Source organism: Balaenoptera physalus (genome assembly GCF_965194825.1).
Source record: "Balaenoptera physalus genome assembly, chromosome: 1".
Classification (NCBI taxonomy): Eukaryota; Metazoa; Chordata; class Mammalia; order Artiodactyla; family Balaenopteridae; genus Balaenoptera; species Balaenoptera physalus.
Genome location: NC_138882.1, coordinates 162,904,445 through 162,929,450, shown reverse-complemented (window position 1 = coordinate 162,929,450; position 25,006 = coordinate 162,904,445). Strand labels below are relative to the sequence as shown.

At 38.7% G+C, this 25,006-nt stretch overlaps 1 protein-coding gene across 15 annotated transcripts in view; it reads right to left on the bottom strand.

The window, feature by feature from the left end:
- Positions 1–25,006, bottom strand: part of SCMH1 (Scm polycomb group protein homolog 1) — a 198,017-nt gene that overhangs the window by 80,023 nt on the left and 92,988 nt on the right. For 14 of the 15 annotated variants that reach the window (XM_082466140.1, XM_082466139.1, XM_082466147.1 and 11 more), the window contains 2 exons: positions 20,077–20,165; positions 1,821–2,064 (listed from right to left, as the gene is read on the bottom strand). In XM_082466140.1, the coding sequence (XP_082322266.1) occupies positions 1,821–2,064; positions 20,077–20,165 (333 nt within the window). Of the gene's footprint in view, positions 1–1,820; positions 2,092–20,076; positions 20,166–25,006 lie in introns of those variants that run through there. The other variant, XM_082466144.1, reaches the window with a different exon arrangement.

Genomic DNA, 25,006 nt, shown 5'->3' with positions numbered 1-25,006 from the left:
AAAAAATTGTATCTAAAAAAGCTCCCGCTCCACAAAGAGGAACAAGGGGACTTTTGGGGATGATGGATATGTTCATTATCTTGATTATGGTAATGGTTTCATGGATATATACATATGTCAAAACTTTTCAAACTGTATACTTTAAATATGTGCCATTTATTTTACTTCAATTATATTCAATAAAGCTGTTAAACAAGTAACTCTCTTCACAATCACACCTTCACTGTCACACTCTTATCATACTTTATTTCCTTACGAGAAACTGTCTACCTGAAATCATCTTGTTTACTTCTTGATTTAAATGTTTATTGACTATCTCATCCCTCTAGAATGGAAGTGTCATGAGAGCACTTGATGAATGTTTTTTATCTTGTAACTGCTGTATCCTCAGCTTGGCTCACAATTGGGTGCTACATAAATATCGGGCTAATTGAATGAATGAATTTGATAGAGGTTTAGAAAAGAAACCCAAAGACAATAGGAAGGGTGACTTTCCATTCCCTCACTCTCATGAGTACTTTGAGACTTGAGGGGATGAAATTCTTATTATTTATTTTCTTTATTAAGAGCTACCTTGGCTACCTTGGGCTTCCCTGGTGGTGCAGTGGTTAAGAATCCACCTGCCAATGCAGGGGACACGGATTCGAGCCCTGGTCTGGGAAGATCCCACATGCTGTGGAGCAACCAAGCCCGTGCACCACAACTACTGAGCCTGCGCTCTAGAGCCCGCAAGCCACAACTACTGAGCCTGCGCTCTAAAGCCTGCGAGCCACAACTACTGAGCCCGTGAGCCACAACCACTGAAGCCCACGTGCCTAGAGCCTGTGCTCCGCAACAAGAGAAGCCACTGCAATGAGAAGCCGAAATACCACAACGAAGAATAGCCCCTGCTCGCCACAACTAGAGAAAGCCCGCGCTCAGCAATGAAGACCCAATGCAGCCAAAAATTAAAAAATTAAAAAAAAAAAAAAAAAAGAGCTACCTCAAATTCTATCCTGGATGATCTCCAACATCATGAACATTAGAAATATCACTGACTGTTCAACTACTCTGTGGTACTATTCTAGTACTTTATATATACTCTCCCATAGGTAGTGGTTATTTTAATAATAGTATTATAATGATAATATAGCATATTATATTACATAGTAATTATAATAAATATATAATAACTATAATAATAGCAGCAGTAATACAATAAAAACATTTGTTTAGCATTTGGTATTTGCCAGATATTATGCAAGCATTTTACCCATGTAATCTCATTTATTCTTCACAGTAACTTTATGAAGTAGGTATTTTACAGACGAGGAATTCTGAGGTTTAGAGAGGTGAACTAACTGACCAAAGCCACACAGCTGGCAAAAGGCAGAGCTGGACCTCAAATCTAAGTCTATCTTACTTCAAAGCACACGCTTTTTCCATTATGCTACAGTGTTTGTTAAGTATTTTCATATAATACAATGTTACTCCAGCTCATCTACAAAGCCAGAATGTGCACCTCAAGAATGATACTACTTAAACTCTGAAACAGTCTAGTAATAAGAGTAAGAGAGATGAGAAGCTAGCTGCCTGAAAATAAGCCAAGATATTTAGAGCAAGGAATTTTTACTTTATGCCAAACTCCATGTCTAGCTTCACGTGACATTTAAATTCTTACTGTTTCTGATTACTCTTCAGTAGACATTGGTTTTACCTAAGTTGCTGGCCCTTGCTCCTCCTTTGCCTATGAGTGAGGTTTATCGGTGAAGGTATGCTGACCATGAGAGATCTAGGTAGGCTCCCTTACCAACTTGGGTCCCAACTTTAAAAGCCTTTACCTTTAGTGCCAGGCGGCTGCAGGTTGTCTCCAGTCAAGGAACACCAGCCCACAGGGAAGATGTCCCGGGAGTCGAAGCGGCACCAGTAGTCAAAGGCCCCTCGCCACCCATCAAAAGTGACAAGCACCTCTGAGCCCCGCACCTCCCCAATAGTGGCTGGGCAAATGAAATGAGGGTTCTTCCTGTCCACAGCTTCCAGCTTCATTCCCATTTTGAAGAAGTTGTGAGAAGGCGATGGTGGTTCCTAAATGAGAGACAGAAATACACAGACCTAGACGCAAAGAGAGAGGCTATGTATGCCAAAAGACTGCTATTTCATTTGGATGATTAAAAAGTGACTGCTGTATAGGATTTATAATGGAGCTTGTCTTTCTTTTAAATGAATTTCAAAGTATACCAAAGTATTACTTTGTTAATCCTAATATTTTGACACCTTTGCTTCAGATCTTTTTTTTTTCAAGAAATAAAGGGTAACAGATAAGGCTGAATCCCCTTTTGTGCCCTTCCCCATGCATGTTTTTATACTTTACTATATATGTACAAACCATTTGCATACTTTTAAATTTTATATAAATAATATTATACTGAACATATCATTCTACAACTTGCTTTTTTTGTTCAACATTATGTTTTTGAAATGTATCCATGTTGATAAATTTAGCTCTAGTTTATTTTAACTGCTAATAGCACTCCATTACATGTATATATCATAATTTATTCACTCTCTTTTGACAGACATTTAAGGTTGTTTTGAATTGTTTACTATTTCAAAAGAGTTTTAATGGCCATTCTTGCACTTGCTCCTTTGTTCACATGTGGCAGGATTTCTTCAGGGTGTATACCTAGGAGTAGAATTGGTGGGTTATAGGATAGATATATACATCTTCCACTTTATTAAATATTGTTAAATTGCCCTCCAAAGCAGTTGTAACATTGTACAGTCTCTCCAGTAGTGTAGCTAGTTCTTGGGTGCTGAGCTGCAATGCAGTTGCATAGATAAAGTTTCCAAAAAAGTGTTGTATACTCTATTCTGTTTCCCTTCGTCTTACTGTCCGATCGTGCACCAATAACGTCTTATTAAACGGATATCTGGCAGAAAAAGTCTCCTTACTTTGTTATTCTTCAGTATTGTTTTGGCTATTCTTTCTCCTTGACCTTTCATATGAATTTTAGGATCAGCTTTTCAAGTTCCACAGAAAAACCCTACTTGTATTTTGACTGGAATCCCAGTGAACTTATAATTTGGGAAGAAATAACTTTTGTATGTATGATATTGAGCCTTTCCATCCAGGAACATGATAGTATTTTCCATCTGTTAAGTATTCTTTAACATAAATTTCTTCTTCAGTATAAGTTTAAACATTCCTCTACAAATGTCTCATGCTTTTTACGAACCATATTGTAATTTTTTTTTTCTGGCCGTATTGTAATTCTGTTGCTATCTTAAAGAGTATCTTTAAAAATTTTATTTTCAAACCACTTGCTGCTGTTAAATAGGAATGCAACTGATTTTTAAAAATTGATCAACACTTAATACTGATTAGCTTATGCTGATTGATATACCATTTTTTCTTGTCTGTTTGATTTATCAATTATTGAGAGATGTGTATTAAAATATTTCCTAATGATTGTGGATTTTCCAATTTTTCCATGTAATTCTGTCAAATTTTGCTTTACCTACTTTGAGGCTATGTTTTTGAGGAGCATGTATATTTATAACTTTTATCTTCTTGGTGAACTATATTTTTTTATCATTAGATAGTAACCTCTTTAATGCTTTTTAGCACCAAAGTCTTCTTTGTCTAATTTCAGTATAGTTAACACCAGCTTTATTTTGATAAAGGTTTGCATGGTATACATTTTATATTCTTTTACTTTCAACACCTTTCTGTTGTATTTCAGCAGTGTCTCTTGTAAACAGCATGTAGCTAGATTTAAAAACAATCTAATCTATGTCTGACTAAACTGATGAGTTTAAGCTAATTTCTTGTGATAACTGATGTATTTAAATTTATTACAATTATCATGCTGCCTACATTTCTATTTAACTTGATTTTTCAAGTTGTACCTTTAACTTCTTTTTTCTCCTTAACAATCAACTGAATTTTCTTCCCCTTTTCCCTTTCAATTGATTTCAGATTTTTAAAAAAAATAAATTTATTTATTTTTGGCTGTGTTGGGTCTTTCTGGCTGTGCGCGGGCTTTCTCTACTTGCGGCGAGCGGGCTCTAGAGCGCAGGCTCAGTAGTTGTGGGCACGAGCTTAGTTGCTCTGCGGCATGTGGGATCTTCCTGGACCAGGACTTGAACCCATGTCTCCTGCATTGGAAGGCGGATTCTCTCTCCTCCCCTCCCTCCTCTCCTTCCTTCCTTTCTTTATTTATTTTGGATGCATTGGGTCTTCATTGCTGCACGTGGGCTTTCTCTAGTTGCAGCAAGCAGGGGCTACTCTTCGTTGCGGTGCGTGGGCTTCTCATTGCGGTGGCTTCTCTTGTTGTGAATCACAGGCTCTAGGTGCGTGCGCTTCAGTAGTTGTGGCTTGCCGGCTTTACAGCGCAGGCTCAGTAGTTGTGGTGCATGGGCTTAGTTGCTCTGCGGCATGTGGGATCTTCCCGGACCAGGGCTAAAACCCGTGTCCCCTGCATTGGCAGGCAGATTCTTAACCACTGCGCCACGAGGGAAGTCCCTGGCAGGCAGATTCTCCTTTTTTTTTTTTTTTTTCAAATATCATGACTTTATATAAATGTATCTAAACATACAATAGCAATTTGCTTTCCTTTCTAGGTACAGGTATATAAAAAAGTTGAATGATCAGTCTCTTTCGTCTCAAACAGTTTACAGATCTTTTTTTTCTGTAAGAATGGCTTTTTAGGTAGTAAGGTTTGTCCTTTTTTTTTTTTTTTAACATCTTTATTGGAGTATAATTGCTTTACAATGGTGTGTTAGTTTCTACTTTTTAACAAACTGAATCAGTTATACATATACATATATCCCCATATCTCTTCCCTCTTGTGTCTCCCTCCCTCCCACCCTCCCTATCCCACCCCTCTAGACGGTCACAAAGCACCGAGCTCATCTCCCTGTGCTATGCGGCTGCTTCCCACTAGCTATCTGTTTTACGTTTGGTAGTGTATATATGTCCATGCCACTCTCTCACTTTGTCCCAGCTTACCCTTCCCCCTCCCCGTAACCTCAAGTCCATTCTCTAGTTGGTCTGTGTCTTTATTCCCGTCTTGCCCCTAGGTTCTTCATGACCTTTTTTTTTTTTAAGATTCCATATATATGTGTTAGCATACGGTATTTGTTTTTCTCTTTCTGACTTACTTCACTCTGTATGACAGACTCTAGGTCCACCCACCTCACTACAAATAACTCAATTTCGTTTCTTTTTATGGCTGAGTAATATTCCATTGTATATATGTGCCACATCTTCTTTATCCACTCATCTGTCGATGGACACTTAGGTTGCTTCCATGTCCTGGCTATTGTAAATAGAGCTGCAATAAACACTGTGGTACATGACTCATTTTGAATTATGGTTTTCTCAGGGAATATGCCCAGCAGTGGGATTGCTGGGTTGTATGGTAGTTCTATTTTTAGTTGTTTAAGGAAACTCCATACTGTTCTCCATAGTGGCTGTATCAATTTACATTCCCACCAACAGTGCAAGAGTGTTCCCTTTTCTCCACACCCTCTCCAGCATTTATTGTTTGCAGATTTTTTGATGATGCCCATTCTGACTGGTGTGAGATGATATCTCATTGTAGTTTTGATTTGCATTTTTCTAATGATTAATGATGTTGAGCATTCTTTCATGTGTTTGTTGGCAATCTGTATATCTTCTTTGGAGAAATGTCTATTTAGGTCTTCTGCCCATTTTTGGATTGGGTTGTTTTTTTGATGTTGAGCTGCATGAGCTGCTTATAAATTTTGGAGATTAATCCTTTGTCAGTTGCTTCATTTGCTAATATTTCCACCCAGTCTATGGGTTGTCTTCTTGTCTTGTTTATGGTTTCCATTGCTGTGCAAAATCTTTGAAGTTTCATTAGGTCTCATTTGTTTATTTTTGTTTTTATTTCCATTTCTCTAGGAGGTGGGTCAAAGAGGATCTTGCTGTGATTTATGTCATAGAGTGTTCCGCCTATGTTTTCCTCTAAGAGTTTGATAGTGTCTGGCCTTACATTTAGGTCTTTAATCCATTTTGAGTTTATTTTTGTGTATGGTGTTAGGGAGTGTTCTAATTTCATTCTTTTACATGTAGCTGTCCAGTTTTCCCAGCACCACTTATTGAAGAGGCTGTCTTTCCTCCACTGTATATTCTTGCCTCCTTTATCAAAGATAAGGTGACCATATGTGCGTGGGTTTATCTCTGGGCTTTCTATCCTGTTCCATTGATCTGTATTTCTGTTTTGGTGCCAGTACCATACTGTCTTGATTACTGTAGCTTCGTAGTATAGTCTGAAGTCCGGGAGCCTGATTCCTCCAGCTCCGTTTTTCTTTCTCAAGATTGCTTTCAATATTTGGGGTCTTTTGTGTTTCCATACAAATTGTGAAATTTTTTGTTCTAGTTCTGTGAAAAATGCTAGTGGTAGTTTGATAGGGATTGCATTGAATCTGTAGATTGCTTTGGGTAGTAGAGTCATTTTCACAATGTTGATTCTTCCAATTCAAGAACATGGTATATCTCTCCATCTGTTTGTATCACCTTTAATGTCTTTCATCAGTGCCTTATAATTTTCTGCAAACAGGTCTTTTGTCTCCTTAGGTAGGTTTATTCCCAGATACTTTATTCTTTCTGTTGCAATGGGAAATGGGAGTGTCTTCTTAATTTCACTTTCAGATTTTTCATCATTAGTGTATAGGAATGCAAGAGATTTCTGTGCATTAATTTTGTATCCTGCTACTTTACCAAATTCATTGATTAGCTCTAGTAGTTTTCTGGCAGCATCTGTAGGATTCTCTATGTGTAGTATCATGTCATCTGCAAACAGTGACAGCTTTACCTCTTCTTTTCCGATTTGGATTCCTTTTATTTCTTTTACTTCTCTGATTGCTGTGGCTAAAACTTCCAAAACTATGTTGAATAATAGTGGTGAGAGTGGGCAACCTTGTCTTGTTCCTGATCTTCATGGAAATGGTTTCAGTTTTTCACCACTGAGGACGATGTTGGCTGTGGGTTTGTCATATATGGCCTTTATTATGTTGAGGTAGGTTCCTCTATGCCTACTTTCTGGAAGGTTCTTATCATAAATGGGTGTTGAATTTTGTCAAAAGCTTTCTCTGCATCTATTGAGATGATCATATGGTTTTTCTCCTTCAATTCGTTAATATGGTGTATCACATTGATTGATTTGTGTATACTGAAGAATCCTTGCATTCCTGGGATAAACCCCACTTGATTATAGTGTATGAGCCTTTTAATGTGCTGTTGGATTCTGTTTGCTAGTATTTTGTTGAGGATTTTTGCATCTATGTTCATCAGTGATGTTGGCCTGTAGTGCTCTTTCTCTGTGACATCTTTGTCTGGTTTTGGTATCAGGGCGATGGTGGCCTCATAGAATGAGTTTGGGAGTGTTCCTCTCTCTGCTATATTTTGGAAGAGTTTGAGAAGCATAGGTGTTAGCTCTTCTCTAAATGTTTGATAGAATTCGCCTGTGAAGCCATCTGGTCCTGGACTTTTGTTTGTTGGAAGATTTTTAATCACAGTTTCAATTTCAGTGCTTGTTATTGGTCTGTTCATATTTTGTATTTCTTCCTGGTTCAGCCTTGGAAGGTTGTGCATTTCTAAGAATTTGTCCATTTCTTCCAGGTTGCCCATTTTATTGGCATAGAGTTGCTTATAGTAGTCTCTTAGGATGCTTTGTATTTCTGCGGTGTCTGTTGTAACTTCTCCTTTTTCATTTCTAATTTTATTGATTTGAGTCCTCTCCCTCTTTTTCTTGATGAGTCTGGCTAATGGTTTATCAATTTTGTTTATCTTCTCAAAGAACCAGCTTTTAGTTTTATTGATCTTTGCTATCATTTCCTTCATTTCTTTTTCATTTATTTCTGCTCTGATCTTTATGATTTCTTTCCTTCTGCTAACTCTGGGGTTTTGTTGTTCTTCTTTCTCTAATCGCTTTAGGTTTAAGGTTAGGTTGTTTATTTGAGATGTTTCTTGTTTCTTAAGGTAGGATTTTACTGCTATAAACTTCCCTCTTAGAACTGCTTTTGCGGCACCCCATAGGTTTTGGGTCGTCATGTTTTCATTGTCATTTGCTTCTAGGTATTTTTTGATTTTCTCTTTGATTTCTTCAGTGATCTCTTGGTTATTAAGTAGTGTATTGTTTAGCCTCCATGTGTTTGTATTTTTTACAGATATTTTTCCTGTAATTGATATCTAGTCTCATAGCATTGTGGTCGGAAAAGATACTTGATACGACTTCAATTTTCTTAAATTTACCAAGGCTTGATTTGTGACCCAAGATATGATCTACCCTGGAGAATGTTCCATGAGCACTTGAGAAGAATGTGTATTCTGTTGTTTTTGGATGGAATGTCCTATAAATATCAATTAAGTCCATCTTGTTTAATGTATCATTTAAAGCTTGTGTTTCCTTATTATTTTTTTTTATTTTAAAATTTTATTTTATTTACTTTTGTATACAGCAGGTTCTTATTAGTCATCAATTTTATACACATCAGTGTATACATGTTAATCCCAATCACCCAATTCATCACACCACCACCCCCACCACCCCGCCCCGTTCCCTGCTTGGTGTCCACACATTTGTTCTCCACATCTGTGTCTCAATTTCTGCCCTGCAAACTGGTTCATCTGTACCATTTTTCTAGGTTCCACATATATGCGTTAATATACGATATTTGTTTTTCTCTTTCTGACTTACTTCACTCTGCATGACAGTCTCTAGATCCATCCACGCCTCAAAAAATGACCCAATTTCATTCCTCTTTATGGCTGAGTAAGATTCCATTGTATATATGTACCACAACTTCTTTACCCATTCGTCTGTTGATGGGCATTTAGGTTGCTTCCATGACCTGGTTATTGTAAATAGTGCTGCAATGAACACTGTGGTGCATGTGTCTTTTTGAATTACGGTTTTCTCTGGGTATATGCCCAGTAGTGGGACTGCTGGATCATATGATAATTCTATTTTTAGTTTTTTAAGGAACCTCCATACTGTTCTCCATAGTGGCTGTATCAGTTTACATTCCCACCAACAGTGCAAAAGGGTTCTCTTTTCTCCACACCTTCTCCAGCATTTGTTGTTTGTAGATTTTCTGATGATGCCCATTCTAACTGGTGTGAGGTGATACCTCACTGTAGTTTTGATTTGCATTTGTCTAGTAATTAGTGATGTGGATGGAGCAGCTTTTCATGTGCTTTTTGGCCATCTGTATGTCTTCTTTGGAGAAATGTCTATTTAGATCTTCTGCCCATTTTTGGATTGGGTTGTTTGTTTTTCTAATATTGAGCTACATGAGCTGTTTATATATTTTGGAGATTAATCCTTTGTCCATTGATTCCTTTGCAAATATTTTCTCCCATTCTGAGGGTTGTCTTTTTGTCTTGTTTATGGTTTCCTTTGCTGTGCAAAAGCTTTGAAGTTCCATTAGGTCCTATTTGTTTATTTTTGGTTTTATTTCCATTACTCTAGGAGGTGGATCAAAGAAGCTGTTGCTGTGATTTATGTCAAAGAGTGTTCTTCCTATGTTTTCCTCTAAGAGTTTTATAGTGTCTGGTCTTACGTTTAGGTCTCTAATCCATTTTGAGTTTATTTTTGTGTATGGTGTTAGGGAGTGTTCCAATTTCATTCTTTTACATGCAGCTGTCCAGTTTTCCCAGCACCACTTACTGAAGAGACTGTCTTTTCTCCATTGTATATCCTTGCCTCCTTTGTCATAGATTAGTTCATCATAGGTGCATGGGTTTATCTCTGGGCTATCTTGTCCCATTGATGTATGTTTCTGTTTTTGTGCCAGTACCATATTGTTTTGATTACTGTAGCTTTATAGTATAGTTCTGAAGTCAGGGAGTCTGATTCCTCCAGCTCCGTTTTTTTCCCTCAAGACTGCTTTGGCTCTTCGGGGTCTTTTGTGTTTCCATACAAATTTTAATATTTTTGGTTCTAGTTCCATAAAAAATGCCATTGGTATTTGATAGGGATTGCACTGAATCTGTAGATTGCTTTGGGCAGTATAGTCATTTTCACAATATGATTCTTCCAATCCAAAAACATGGTATATCTGTCCATCTGTTGGAATCATCTTTAACTTCTTTCATCAGTGTCTTATAGTTTTCTGCATACAGGTCTTTTGTCTCTTTAGGTAGGTTTATTCCTATGTATTTTATTCTTTTTGTTGCAATGGTAAATGGGAGTGTTTTCTTAATTTCTCTTTCAGATTTTTCATCATTAGTGTATAGGAATGCAAGAGATTTCTGTGCATTAATTTTGTATCCTGCAACTTTACCAAATTCATTGATTAGCTCTAGTAGTTTCCCGGTGGCATCTTTAGGGTTCTCTATGTATAGTTTCATGTCATCTACAAACAGTGACAGTTTTACTTCTTCTTTTCCAATTTGTATTCCTTTTATTTCTTTTTCTTCTCTGACTGCCATGGCTAGGACTTCCAAAACTATGTTAATAATAGTGGCAAGAGTGGACATCCTTGTCTTGTTCGAGATCTTAAAGGAAATGCTTTTAGTTTTTCACCATTGAGAATGATGTTTGCTGTGGGTTTGTTGTATATGGCCTTTATTATGTTGAGGTAGGTTCCCTCTATGCCTACTTTCTGGAGAGTTTTTATCCTAACTGGGTGTTGAATTTTGTCAAAAGCTTCTTCTGCATCTATTGAGATGATCATATGGTTTGTATTTTTCAATTTGTTAATATGGTGTATCACAGTGATTGAGTTGCGTATACTGGAGAATCCTTGCATCTCTGTGATAAATCCCACTTGATCATGATGTATGATCCTTTTAATGTGTTGCTGGATTCTGTTTGCTAGTATTTTGTTGAGGATTTTTGCATCTATATTCATCAGTGATATTGGTCTGTAATTTTCTTTTTTTGTAGTAACTTTGTCTGGTTTCGGTATCAGGGTGATGGTGGCCTCATAGAATGAGTTTGGGAGTGTTCCTTCCTCTGCAATTTTTTGCAAGAGTTTGAGAAGGATGGGTGTTAGCTCTCCTCTAAATGTTTGATAGAATTCACCTGTGAAGCCATCTGGTCCTGGACTTTTGTTTGTTGGAAGATTTTTAATCACAGTTTCAATTTCATTACTTGTGATTGGTCTGTTCATATTTTGTATTTCTTCCTGGTTCAGCCTTGGAAGGTTGTGCATTTCTAAGAATTTGTCCATTTCTTCCAGGTTGCCCATTTTATTGGCATAGAGTTGCTTATAGTAGTCTCTTAGGATGCTTTGTATTTCTGCAGTGTCTGTTGTAACTTCTCCTTTTTCATTTCTAATTTTATTGATTTGAGTCCTCTCCCTCTTTTTATTGATGAGTCTGGCTAATGGTTTATCAATTTTGTTTATCTTCTCAAAGAACCAGCTTTTAGTTTCACTGATCTTTGGTATTGTTTTCTGTTTCTATTTCATTTATTTCTGCTCTGATCTTTATGATTTCTTTCCTTCTGCTAACTTTGGCTTTTGTTTGTTCTTCTTTCTCTAGTTTTTGTAGGTGTAAGGTTAGATTGTTTATTTGAGATTTTTCTTGTTTCTTGAGGTAGGCTTGTATAGCTATAAACTTCCCTCTTAGCACTGCTTTTGCTGCATCCCATAGGTTTTGGATCGTCGTGTTTTCATTGTCATTTGTCTCTAGGTATTTTTTGATTTCCTCTTTGGTTTCTTCAGTGATCTCTTGGTTATTTAGTAATGTACTGTTTAGCCTCCATATGTTTGTGTTTTTTATGTTTTTTTCTCTGTAATTCATTTCTAATCTCATAGAGTTGTGGTTAGAAAAGATGCTTGATATGATTTCAATTTTCTTAAATTTACTGAGGCTTGGTTTGTGACCCACGATGTGATCTATCCTGGAGAATGTTCCACATGCACTTGAGAAGAAAGTGTAATCTGCGGTTTTTGGATGGAATGTCCTATAAATATCAATTAAATCTATTTGGTCTGTTGTGTCATTTAAAGCTTCTGTTTCCTTATTTATTTTCCTTTTGGATGATCTGTCTATTGGTGTAAGTGAGGTGTGAAAGTCTCCCACTATTATTGTGTTACTGTCGATTTCCTCTTTTATAGCTGTTAGCAGTTGCCTTATGTATTGAGGTGCTCCTAGGTTGGGTGCATATATATTTATAATTGTTATATCTTCTTCTTGGATTGATCCCTTGATCATTATGTAGTGTCCTTCCTTTTCTCTTGTAACATTCTTTATTTTAAAGTTTATTTTATCTGAAATGAGTATTGCTACTCCAGCTTTCTTTTGATTTCCATTTGCATGGAATATCTTCTTCCATCCCCTCACTTTCAGTCTGAATGTGTCTCTAGGTCTGAAGTGGGTCTCTTGTAGTCAGCATATATATGGGTCTCGTTTGTGTATCCATTCAGCGAGCCTGTGTCTTTTGGTTGGAGCATTTAATCCATTCACGTTTAAGGTAATTATTGATATGTATATTCCTATGACCATTTTCTTATGGGTTTGTTTTTGTAGGTCCTTTTCTTCTCTTGTGTTTCCCACTTAGAGAAGTTCCTTTAGCATTTGTTGTAGAGCTGGTTTGGTGGTGCTGAGTTCTCTTAGCTTTTGATTGTCTTTTGTAAAGGTTTTGATTTCTCCATCGAATCTGAATGAGATCCTTGCCAGGTAGAGTAATCTTGGTTGTAGGTTCTTCCCTTTCATCACTTTAAGTATATCATGCCACTCCCTTCTGGCTTGTAGAGTTTCTGCTGAGAAATCAGCTGTTAACCTTATGGGAGTCCCCTTGTATGTTATTTGTCGTTTTTCCCTTGCTGCTTTCAATAATTTTTCTTTGTCTTTAATTTTTGCCAATTTGATTACTATGTGTCTTGGCGTGTTTCTCCTTGGGTTTATCCTGTATGGGTCTCTGTGTGCTTCCTGGACTTGGGTGGCTATTTCCTTTCCCATGTTAGGGAAGTTTTCGACTATAATCTTTTCAGATATTTTCTCGGGTCCTTTCTCTCTCTCTTCTCCTTCTGGGACCCCTATAATGTGAATGTTGTTGCGTTTAATGTTGTCCCAGAGGTCTCTTAGGCTGTCTTCATTTCTTTTCATTCTTTTTTCTTTATTCTGTTCCACAGCAGTGAATTCTACCATTTTGTCTTCCAGGTCACTTATCCGTTCTTCTGCCTCCGTTATTCTGCTATTGAGTCCTTCTAGTGTAGTTTTCATTTCAGTTATTGTATTGTTCATCTCTGTTTGTCTGTTTTTTAATTTTTCTAGGTCTTTGTTAAACATGTCTTGCATCTTCTCGATCTTTGCCTCCATTCTTTTTCCAAGGTCCTGGATCATCTTCACTATCATTCTTCTGAATTATTTTTCTGGAAGGTTGCTTATTTCCACTTCATTTAGTTATTTTTCTGGGGTTTTATCTTGTTCCTTCATCTGGTAATAGCCTTCTGCCTTTTCATCTTATCTATCTTTCTGTGAATGTGGTTTTTGTTCCACAGGCTGCAGGATTGTAGTTCTTCTTGCTTCTGTTGTCTGCTTGTGTTTCCTTATTTATTTTCATTTTGGATGATCTGTCCATTGGTGAAAGTGGGGTGTTAAAGTCCCCTACTATGATTCTGTTACTGTCGATTTCCCCTTTTATGGCTGTTAGCATTTGCCTTATGTATTGAGGTGCTCCTATGTTGGGTGCATAAGTATTTACAATTGTTATATCTTCTTCTTGGATTGATCCGTTGATCATTATGTAGTGTCCTTCTGTTTCTCCTGTAATAGTCTTTGTTTTAAAGTCTATTTTGTCTGACATGAGAATTGTTACTCCAGCTTTCTTTTGATTTCCATTGGCATGGAATATCTTTTTCCATCCCCTCACTTTGTCTGTATGTGTCCCTAGGTCTGAAGTGGGTCTCCTGTAGACAGCATATATACGGGTGTTGTTTCTGTATCCTTTCAGTCAGTCTATGTCTTTTGGTTGGAGCATTTAATCCATTTACATTTAAGGTAATTATTGATATGTATGTTCCTATGACCATTTTCTTAATTGTTTTGGGTTTGTTATTGTAGGTCTTTTCCTTCTCTTGTGTTTCCTGCCTAGAGAAGTTCCTTTAGCATTTGCTGTAAAGCTGGTTTGGTGGTACTGAATTCTCTTAGCTTCTGCTTGTCTGTAAAGGTTTTAATTTCTCTGTCAAATCTGAATGAGATCCTTGCTGGGCAGAGTAATCTTGGTTGTAGGTTTTCCCCCTTCATCACTTTAAATATGTCCTGCTATTCCCTTCTGGCCTGCAGAGTTTCTGCTGAAAGATCAGCTGTTAACCTTATGGGGATTCCCTTGTATGTTATTTGTTGTTTTTCCCTTGCTGCTTTTAATATTTTTTCTTTGTACTTAAATTTTGATAGCTTGATTAATATGTGTCTTGGCGTGTTCCTCCTTGGATTTATCCTGTATGGGACTCTCTGTGCTTCCTGGACTTGATTAACTATTTCCTTTCTCATATTAGGGAAGTTTTCAACTATAATGTCTTCCAATATTTTCTCAGTCCCTTTCTTTTTCTCTTCTTCTTCTGGGACCCCTATGATTCGAATGTTGGTGCGTTTAATATTGTCCCAGAGGTGTCTGAGACTGTCCTCAATTTTTTTCTTTCTTTTTTCTTTATTCCGCTCTGCAGTAGTTATTTCCACTATTTTATCTTCCAGGTCACTTATCCATTCTTCTGCCTCAGTTATTCTGCTATTGATCCCTTCTATAGAATTTTTAATTTCATTTATTGTGTTTTTCATCACTGTTTGTTTGCTCTTTAGTTCTTCTAGGTCCTTGTTACACGTTTCTTGTATTTTCTCCATTCTATTTCCAAGATTTTGGATCATCTTTACTATCATTATTCTCAATTCTTTTTCAGGTAGACTGCCTATTTCCTGTTCATTTGTTAGGTCTGGTGGGTTTTTGCCTTGCTCCTTCATCTGCTGTGTGTTTCTCTGTCTTCTCATTTTGCTTAACTTACTGTGTTTAGGGTCTCCTTTTCGCAGGCTGCAGGTTCATAGTTCCTGTTGTTTTTTGTGTCTGTCCCCAGTGGCTAAGGTTGGTTCAGTGGGTTGTGTAGGCTTCCTGGTGGAGGGTACTAGTGCCTGTGTTCTGGTGGATGAGGCTGGATTTTGTCTTTCTGGTGGGCAGGTCCACGTCTGGTGGTGTGTTTTGGGGTGTCTGTGGCCTTATTATGATTTTAGGCAGCCTCTCTGCTAATGGGTGGGGCTGTGTTCCTGTCTTATTACTTGTTTGGCATAGGGTGTCCAGCACTGTAGCTTGCTGGTCGTTGAGTGGATCTGTGTCTTGGCGTTGAGATGGAGATCTCTGGGAGATTTTCGCCATTTGATATTACGTGGAGCTGGGAGGTCTCTTGTGGACCAGTGTCCTGAATTTGGCTCTCCCACCTCAGAGGCACAGCCCTGACGCCTGGCTGGAGCACCAAGAGCCTGTCATCCACATGGCTCAGAATAAAAGGAAGAAAAAAAAGAAAGAAAGAAAGAAGAAGATAAAATAAAATAAAATAAAGTAAAATAAAATAAAGTTATTAAAATAAAAAATAATTGTAAAAAAGTTTTAAAAAAGTAAAAAAAAAAAAAGAACAGAAACAAAGAAGAGAGCAACCAAACCAAAAAACAAATCCACCAATGATAACAAGTGCTAAAAACAAAGAAACAAACAAACAAAAATGGACAGACAGAACCCTAGGACAAATGGTAAAAGCAAAGCTATACAGACAAAATCACACACAGAAGCATACACATACACACTCACAAAAAGAGAAAAAGGGAAAAAAATATATATATCGTTGCTCCCAAAGTTCACCTCCTCAATTTGGGATGATTCGTTGTCTGTTCAGGTATTCCACAGATTCAGGGTACATCAAGTTGATTGTGGAGATTTAATACGCAGCTCCTGAGGCTGCTGGGAGAGATTTCCCTTTCTCTTCTTTGTTTGCACAGCTCCTGGGGTTCAGCTTCGGATTTGGACCCGTCTCTGCGTGTAGGTTGCCTGAGGGCATCTGTTCTTCGCTCAGACAGGACGGGGTTAAAGGAGCAGCTGATCTGGGGGCTCTGGCTCACTCAGGCCAGGGGGAGGGAGAAGTACGGAACATGGGGCGAGCCTGTGGCGGCAGAGGCTGGCATGACGTTGCATCAGCGTGAGGCACACCGTGTGTTCTCCCGGGGAAGTTGTCCCTGGATCACAGGACTCTGGCAGTGGTGGGCTGCACAGGCTCCCGGGAGGGGAGGTGTGCATAGTGACCTGTGCTTGCTCACAGGATTCTTGGTGGCTGCAGCAGCAGCCTTAGCGTCTCATGCCCATCTCTGGGGTCCATGCTGATAGCTGCGCCTCACACCCATCTCTGGAGCTCCTTTAAGCAGCTCTCTTAATCCCCTCTCCTCGCGCACCAGGAAACAAAGAGGCAAGAAAAAGTCTCTTGCCTCTTCGGCAGCTCCAGACTTTTTCCCGGACTCCCTCCCGGCTAGCTGTGGCGCACTAGCCCCTTCAGGCTGTGTTCACTCAGCCAACCCCAGTCCTCTCCCCGGGATCCACCGAAGCTGGAGCCTCAGCTCCCAGCCCCTGCCCATCCCAGCGGATGAGCCGACAAGCCTCTTGGGCTGGTGAGTCCTGGTTGGCACCGATCCTCTCTGCGGGAACCTCTTCGCTTTGCCCTCTGCACCCATGTTGCTGCGCTCTCCTCTGTGGCTCTGAAGATCCCCCCTCCGCCACCTGCAGTCTCCGCCCGCGAAGGAGCTTCTAGTGTGTGGAAACCTTTCCTCCTTCACAGCTCCCTCCCACTGGTGCAGGTCCTGTCGCTATTCTTTGGTTTCTGTTTCTTCTTTTTTCTTTTGCCCTACCCAGGTACGTGGAGAGTTTCTTGCCTTTTGGGAGGTCTGAGGTCTTCTGCCAGCGTTCAGTAGGTGTTCTGTAGGAGTTGTTCCACATGTAGATGTATTTCTGATGTATTTGTGGGGAGGAAGGTGATCTCCACATCTTACTTTTTCGCCATCTTGAAGCTCCCCTGGCAGGCAGATTCTTAACCACTGTGCCACCAGGGAAGTCCCTGATTCATATGTTAACCCTTCTATATTTAGTCTTTTGGTGGATCCCCTTCAGATCATAACTGTATAGTTGACATAATTAAGTCTAAAGCTCATCTTTAAACAATACAAGAACCTCAGAATATTTAAACTACTCCTGAGTTAACAGGTGTTTGATAATTTAGTTCCACATTGTTATACTGCCAAATGATCACTTCTGTTAGTATAACTGGTTTATACAGTTATAGGCAATGGTTAATTAGTTTTACTCACATGTTAAACAATCTTTCTTCAGCAGTACTTTTTGCATCTCATTCTTACTTTCCAGGTTCAATTATCTTTTATTTATTTATTTATTTATTTATTTATTTATTTATTTATTTATTTATTTATGGGTGCACTGGGTCTTTGTTGCTGCGTGTGGGCTTTCTCTAGTTGAGTCGAGAGGGGGCTACTCTTCGTTGTGGTGCATGGGCTTCTCATTGTGGTGGCTTCTGTTGTTGCGAAGCACGGGCTCTAGGTGTGTGGGCTTCAGTAGTTGTGGCATGTGGGCTCAGTAGTTGTGGCACACGGGCTTAGTTGCTCCCCAGCATGTGGGATCTTCCCGGACCAGGGATTGAACCCATGTTCCCTGCATTGGCAGGCGGATTCTTAACCACTGTGCCACCAGGGAAGTCCCCAGTTATCTTCTTCCTGAAATATACTCTTCAGTTGTTCTTTCAGCAGATATATTAGTATCTATTTGTATTAGTTTGCTGAAAATGTCTTGATTTTACATTCATTCTGAAATAACAGTATAATCAGATATAAAATTCTAGGTAGACAACTATTTTTTCTTAATCCTTTGAAGATATTATTCTATATCTTTGGCTTGTACTGCTGCCGTCAAGAAATGTGCTGTCAGCCTAAATGTAATCCTTTTGAAGATTCAGTCCGCATGGACATGGAAGCTGCAGATACGGAGGGCTGACTGTAGTATTCCATTTTATATAAGGGAGTTGAGTATGTGTGGATTTTCGTATTCAGGGGGTCCTGGAACCAGTCTCCCACAGGTGCAGAACCATCCCTCAGAGAGGATGACTGTATTCTGTGTGATTACTTTGCTCAGATCTTTTCTTTTGACTTTAGTTATACCATGATGTTTTAAGGTATATATTTGTCTTTATTACACATTCTGGAAAATTCTGTCATTATCTTTTCGAATATTGACTCTTCTTTATTCTTTCTAATTAATCTTTCTAGAGGTCACGTTCAGCATATATTGGACCTTCTAACGGTGTTCTCTTTGTCTTTTCTCTTTAATATATTTTCCATATCTTTATCTCTCTGTACTGCACTCTGGGGAAAGTCCTTACACGTGTCTTTCAATTCATTCTTCTCTATCTAGATCTAAGTTGCTTATACACCTACCTAAGGTTTTAAAATTTTAATGGTTAAGGTTCATTTCTAGATATTCAATTTGTTGTTTTTTCAACTTTGCCTTTAAAAAAAATAGAGGTTTGTACTTTTCTCATTTTTAAATTCCTTCTTTTCGTTCCTTACTCATTTTCAAATAATTTATAATCTCTATCTGATATTTCTATTATCTGAAAGTGCTTGAGGTTATAGTCTTACTGTTTGTTGTGTCTACTGAAGTCTCATCATGCAGGATTTGCTTTGTGAGTTTTGTGGGCTCTGTAATTATGAACTGAACTGAACTCATCTTCAGTGGTACTTCACTTTTGGGACTTCTATGACATCTGGGTTGAAAACAACCAAACCCTCTAGAGAGGTTTTGGGTTTGCTTCTGCCAGGCACTCAGAAATATCCCATACAATTTTGGAGTTCTGAAACAACACAGGCACTATATCTGAACCCTGGACTTCCATGGGGAAAGACTGTCTTACCAGAAGAGATGACTTACTTCCTACCCCTACCCATGGCCCAGGCAGAGACTCTTCCTCATCAATGCAATAGTCTTTTCACTAAGGAGTAAACATTCAAGGGATCCAATCTGATTTTTTATGTGGCAGTCCCAGGTACATTTTTCTGCCTTGCATGGGCCCAAGGCCTCAACTTCTATCCTACTGTGGTTGTTAAAAGACAAGGTCCTTGGAAAGTAAGACTGGCAAAGCCCCTTACGGCATCCGCAGGTTCAGTACACCTAACACTCTGGTTTTCCTTCCTCATTTTGGCCTTGGAGTTATCTTACTTTCTAGTAAGGTCAGCAAAGCCTTTAAAAGAATACTTGTTGGCCCCTTCCCCCCCCATCATTTTTAGGTATTCTGCAGTGGAAGGGTTTCAAGTTGTCCAGTATACTGTATTCTGGGAACCAGGGTACTCTCAGGGTTTATTTAGACTTAAATGGCAACATAGGCAACCCTAATTCAGTCCCCTTTATAGTAACTTTAACCTCATTAAAGATCAACTAAGAGCAGAATGATTGCTTCATCCCTCGAGAAATCAGGAAGAATGAATACAGGTTTTGGATCCCTGTTTCACCACTTACTAGTCATGCGACCTTGGGCAAGTTCCTTATTCAAAAGTATTTGTTTCCTTAACTACTAAATTGGAATAATAATTCTTGCTTCATAAAGTTAACTGTGGGTATTTAAATGAGATAGCGTAGATAAACTCCAAACATACTGTAGGCACTCAAAAAATAGTCTCCTTCCTTTCTCTCTGTTTAGAATATGGACCTTATGGAACTGCATGATCTATAATAATAGCTCCTTTAGATTTATACTATACTTTACATGTTTTACTAATAAAAAAAATGTTTAACTTCTTAAAACCCTATGAGGTAGACAGAATCCCACTTAACAGATGAGGTCAAAACTTACTATTGGCAGAGCTAGGACCCAAAACCCAGAAATCCTAATTTACCAGTCTAATATTTCTCTGGGGATAATTGCGGCTTTGTAAGGTACTTAAAAAATCCTTCTGCTGAACTAGTTTCTGAGAAGGCATCCTCAGGCCACATATATAATGTAGACATCAGAGGCTCAGTAATTGAAAGAATGTAAGCATTTGACCTTAAGCAATTTGGAGCTGGTGATAGCTGAGGGACACTGTACCTTGTGAAAAATCCTGATGGGAGCCATCTCTGCTCCATTTAGCGTCTTCAAAAGGAACATGGGCCAAGAGGAAGCATTCAGCCGAAATCCTGCAGCAAACATAATGGGCAACAGATAAAAAAATATGTCTCAGAGGGAATTGCTATATCAAGTTTTCCCTTTGGAATCCAGCTACGCCTGCCACAACCTATGCTGTGATAGTTATAGAATCACAGATGGTTAGGGAAGGACTTAAAGGTTAAGTAGAAGAAATGCCTCATTAGACAGATGAGGAAATGAGGCATATAAGAGGGAATGTAACTTGCCCAAGGTAATGTTGCAAAGTAAGTAGTGGAGTAAAGTCCCCAACCAAGTTTCCTGAAGCCAAAACAAGTATTACACAACAAATATCATACCTAAAAAGCTTCCTTGAAAAATACAAAATAGATTTGTGATAGGAATAACAAACACTTAGAAATGATCTAGACAGTAGAGTGTGAACGGGGATATAATAATCTCTTAAGAAGAAACCAGATATGTCTGATAAATCCAACATACAAATAAATCTTTTTGGTTTATCTCAATGTAAACACACTCTCACTTTTGCTCTCACTTTCTCTTTCTCGCTCTCTCTGTCTCTCTTTCCCACTCTCTCTCACACATACACACATACACAGAGTACAAAACACTTTTTGATATTCATTTTTACTTAACGAAGGATCAGGCATTGATGAAAATAGAAGGGATCATCTTACCCAAAAAAACCCATTTTCCAAAAGAGTGAAAAGAAGCCTAGGGATGTTAATTGTCCATTGTCATTCTGCAATGACCAGTCAGTAAGAATATACCATTTAATTAACAAACTGTAAAAATAAGATCATTATCATAGTTAAGTCTTCCAATTAGAGCTCCAAATGCTTCCTTCAATTTGGCTTCAACCCTCTGTCCTGAGATACCAAAATCTAGTGCTTTCTGATAGTCTCCCAATCTACCTCAGCTTTCCCATTCCTGACAAAGAACAGATAGGCTAAACCAAAGCTGCAGAGAAATGGCAACAACAACAGTATCTGATGTTACTGAGTACTTCACTGTGTGCTAGATACTGTGCCAGGCACTTTCTACCGACTATCTAATTTAATCCTCAAGACAACCCAGTAGGGGAGAAATTATCTTCATTTTATAGATGAGGAAAGAGGTATAAAGTAAACTGCTTAAGATTTCAAAGTGAGCAAATGACAAAGATAGGATTGAAACCCAGGCAATCTGACTGTTGAGCCCACACTCTTTACTACACTAAATTATCAATGTGCATGTGAAATAAAAAAGGAAGAATCAGCTTTTGGGATAAAGTATTAGTTAAGAACTATAATTAAATTGAAGGGGAGGATGTGAGAAGAGAGAAGAAAATGGAAATAAGAGAGGTACCACCCCCACATGACTTAAACTTTTAGTCTCAAAGCTGGCTAGGCTACCAAGTGAGGTTTCCCAGGGTCAGGAGACTTCTTGGGATAGCTCATTCATAAACAATGGAGATAGCAATTCACACATTCCTGTCAAACTGCTACCACTTCTTTTTTGCTTGTCTAGTTCTTTTTCCTTCTGCAAAAAAATCCCAAAAGACAAAAAAACCCTAATTTTATGTGATTTGGTGGGGATGTCTACACTGGGCTCTACCTACCTGGCCATGGAATGCAAAATAATGCCATTTAGAAGCATCAGATTCCCCTAGACCAAAAGTGTATATGTATGTATGTCCCAAGTTGGATCAACTGTTTTCTGATATGATATGCACGTTGGAGAGAGCTTTTCTTTCTCTGAGATCATGGTTATAAGGAAGTTTGTAGATTTGGCACTGCTAAATGGAGAACATAACTGAGAATAAAGCCAATGTAGAGCAGGAGATGGAGACACGAGAGTGTTTAAAACCCTGTGCCCAGACACACTCAGCACCAGGTCTTGGGCTTCGCAGTTACACGAGTCACTAATTCCTGCCTCCTCCTATTGCCCTCCTCTAACCTGGTCTGGGTTGGGGTTTTACACTCCAAAAGAGTCTTGACTACTACTCTTCCTTTGACCACGGTACAAACAAACAGACAAACAAATTTCTCCTGGTTTGTGTGTGAGGAAAACAACTCTCTTTAGGTCAGGGAAGGGTTGAAGCAAGCCGAACCTAGTGCAGATCTGCCATGAATGATTCACTACACCTACGGATAAGGCAAAGCTGTTCTAGAGAAACGCTCCCTCCACCTTCGTATAAGAAAGGAGTGGGGAGGAATGACTGCACAATTAGAAAATTCTGATTCATGCCCTCAGTTCCCAACGAGAGTGCCTCATCATGTAATTCCCAATTCAATTCTTTAGAAGTGGGTTACTGAGAGGCTTCTATCTCATCTGGTACTTGAGTGAAAAAGAAATCCTCTCAGCTCTGGAAACCCTTATAATAATATTATAATAGTTAATATGTATTGAATGCTTATCATGTATTAAATACTTTACAGGCACTTTCTCATAGGATATTTCAAATAATGCCATGAGGTGTGCACTATCATTATCCCTAGTTTGCAGATGATGAAAGAGAAACTCAGGAGAAGTAGCTTGTCCAAGGTAGTAAGTGGTAGAAACAGATTCCACTACATGACAGTCTTACTCCAAACCTCATGGTTCTTAACTACGTTTCACTATATCGTAGCAAGTTTCTTCAACAGTAGAAGGGCAAAGTAGAAATGTTGTCAACCCAAGGAATTACTGAGTACCTTATTCCCCTACCAAATTCAGATGTATTCACAATCTGTCTTGGGGAGTCATAGATAGAATGTTTAAACATTGAAAGGGATTTCAGAGGCCATATAGTATGAAGGTTTTATATTGTAGATGACAAAACTGAAGTCCAGAGAGGCTAAGAAACTTGTTCATGATCACATAAGTTGTTCCTGTAGTCAGGCTGGAGTCCCAGGACTTTCCATCTGATTCTCTTTCACTACGCTATGCTGCCTCCGTAAGAAAACATTTATTATGCTCATATTATTTGCCAGCCTCCCTGTGCTAAGCACTTTTAAGTGGGTTATCTCATTTAATCACTTCTACAACTCTGTGAATTTGATACGAGAAAAGTAGCACTGGTTTTGGAGCCAGGCTCCCTAGATTCAAATCTACCTCTGCTACTTACCTGGTGTGTGATGTTTGGCAAATTATAAGACCTCTCTCTGGCTTTCGTTTCCTCAACAATAAAATGGGTAAGAAGAGTAACTACTTCAATGGGTTGTTCTAAGGGTTAAAATAGGTTAATACATGCGAAGCACTTAAAACGATGCCTGGTATATGATAAGTGTTAAATGAATGCTGGCTTTTATTTTGATTATTATAGATGAAAAGACTGAGATTAGAGAAATTAAGTAAACTATCCAAGGTCGCTAAGCTAGTAAATAGCAGAGGCAGGATTTAAACCGAAGTCCTCTGTCTCCAGAGCATTCATTATTAATCAGCACATTAATGTCTTCAAATACAAATATTTAATTACGCAGTTCTACTATGCTGTCTCTCTTGGTAAAAGAAATGGAGTTGTAAATTTGTGCAAAAAGGAAGAGAAGAGTAAAAACAATAATTTGAGGGTCTCCTCAAATTAAACAATGGCTTGCAAGGAAAAGGCCAGGTGGGTAAGAAATCCTAACCTCTAAAGTGGGAGTACCTCAGTGTCTGGCCACTGGTTCTCTCTTCTTGGTCCCCACTCTTCCCATCAACGATGACTGCCAATTTACATCTCTAACCCAAACCTCTGTCCTGAGTTTCATGCTCATATTTTCAACTGCCTTATTCTATAACTCTACTTGGATGCCAAGAGATCTCAAAATCTAAAACAGAACTCTTGATTTTACTACCCCCTTTCCTCCAGTCATCTCATCTCAGTTAATGGAACCACTTATTTAAACCCAAGTGCTGAGACCAAAAAGCCTAGAAGTCACTCTTCGTTCCTCCCTTTCTACTGTCTTTCAAATACAATTAATCAGCAAGTGTTGATGGTTCTTACATCTAATATACCCTAAACAGAACCATTCCTTACCATTCTATATTTCTCCCCACTAACACCCTAATCTAAGCGACAGTCAAACTTTGCCCAGACTACTAAAACAGCCTTCTAACCCTTCTCTCTGCTTCTACTTTTGCCTCCCTACTGTCTAGTCTCCACACAGCAACCAGAATGATATGGTTATGTTTTTAAAACTATAAATCAGATCACATCACTCTTACGCTTACATCCTATAACACAAAATAAATCTAGAGTCTTTATGTATTTAACAAAACTTACATGATCCGGAACTTGCTTACTTCTTATAACTCATCTCCTGCCACTCCCCTGCCCTTCATTCACTGGTCTTTGTTTCCCAAGCACACCAAGCTGTGTCCCTCTGCCTCAAACACCCTTCACTTTTCTCAAATCTTTGATAGTTCTTTGCTAAAATATCACCTCCTCAGAGAGGCATTCCTAGACTACCCTACCTAAAATAGCCTCCTAGATCCTGCTCCCTTCTTTTCATCCTTACCTTTTATCACTGCCTAAATTTTCTTTCTTTTTTCCATGTAATGTGTATGTCTTTTCCAACCAGAATATGAGCTCCATGAGAGTTTTACTGAACAAAAGAAAAATCTCCACTTATTAAATGGGTGCCAGGAATTGATAAATGCTTTATCATGTTACCACATTTAATCCTCAACCATGTGTGGCAAAGTTTATTAATGATGTGGCAGGTGAGGCAACTGAAATTCACGGTTAAAAGTCAAGGTAGGGGCTTCCCTGGTGGCGCAGGGGTTGAGAGTCTGCCTGCCAATGCAGGGGACGTGGGTTCGAGCCCTGGTCTGGGAAGATCCCACATGCCGCGGAGCAACTGGGCCCGTGAGCCACAATTACTGAGCCTGCGCGTCTGGAGCCTGTGCTCCACAACAAGAGAGGCCGCTA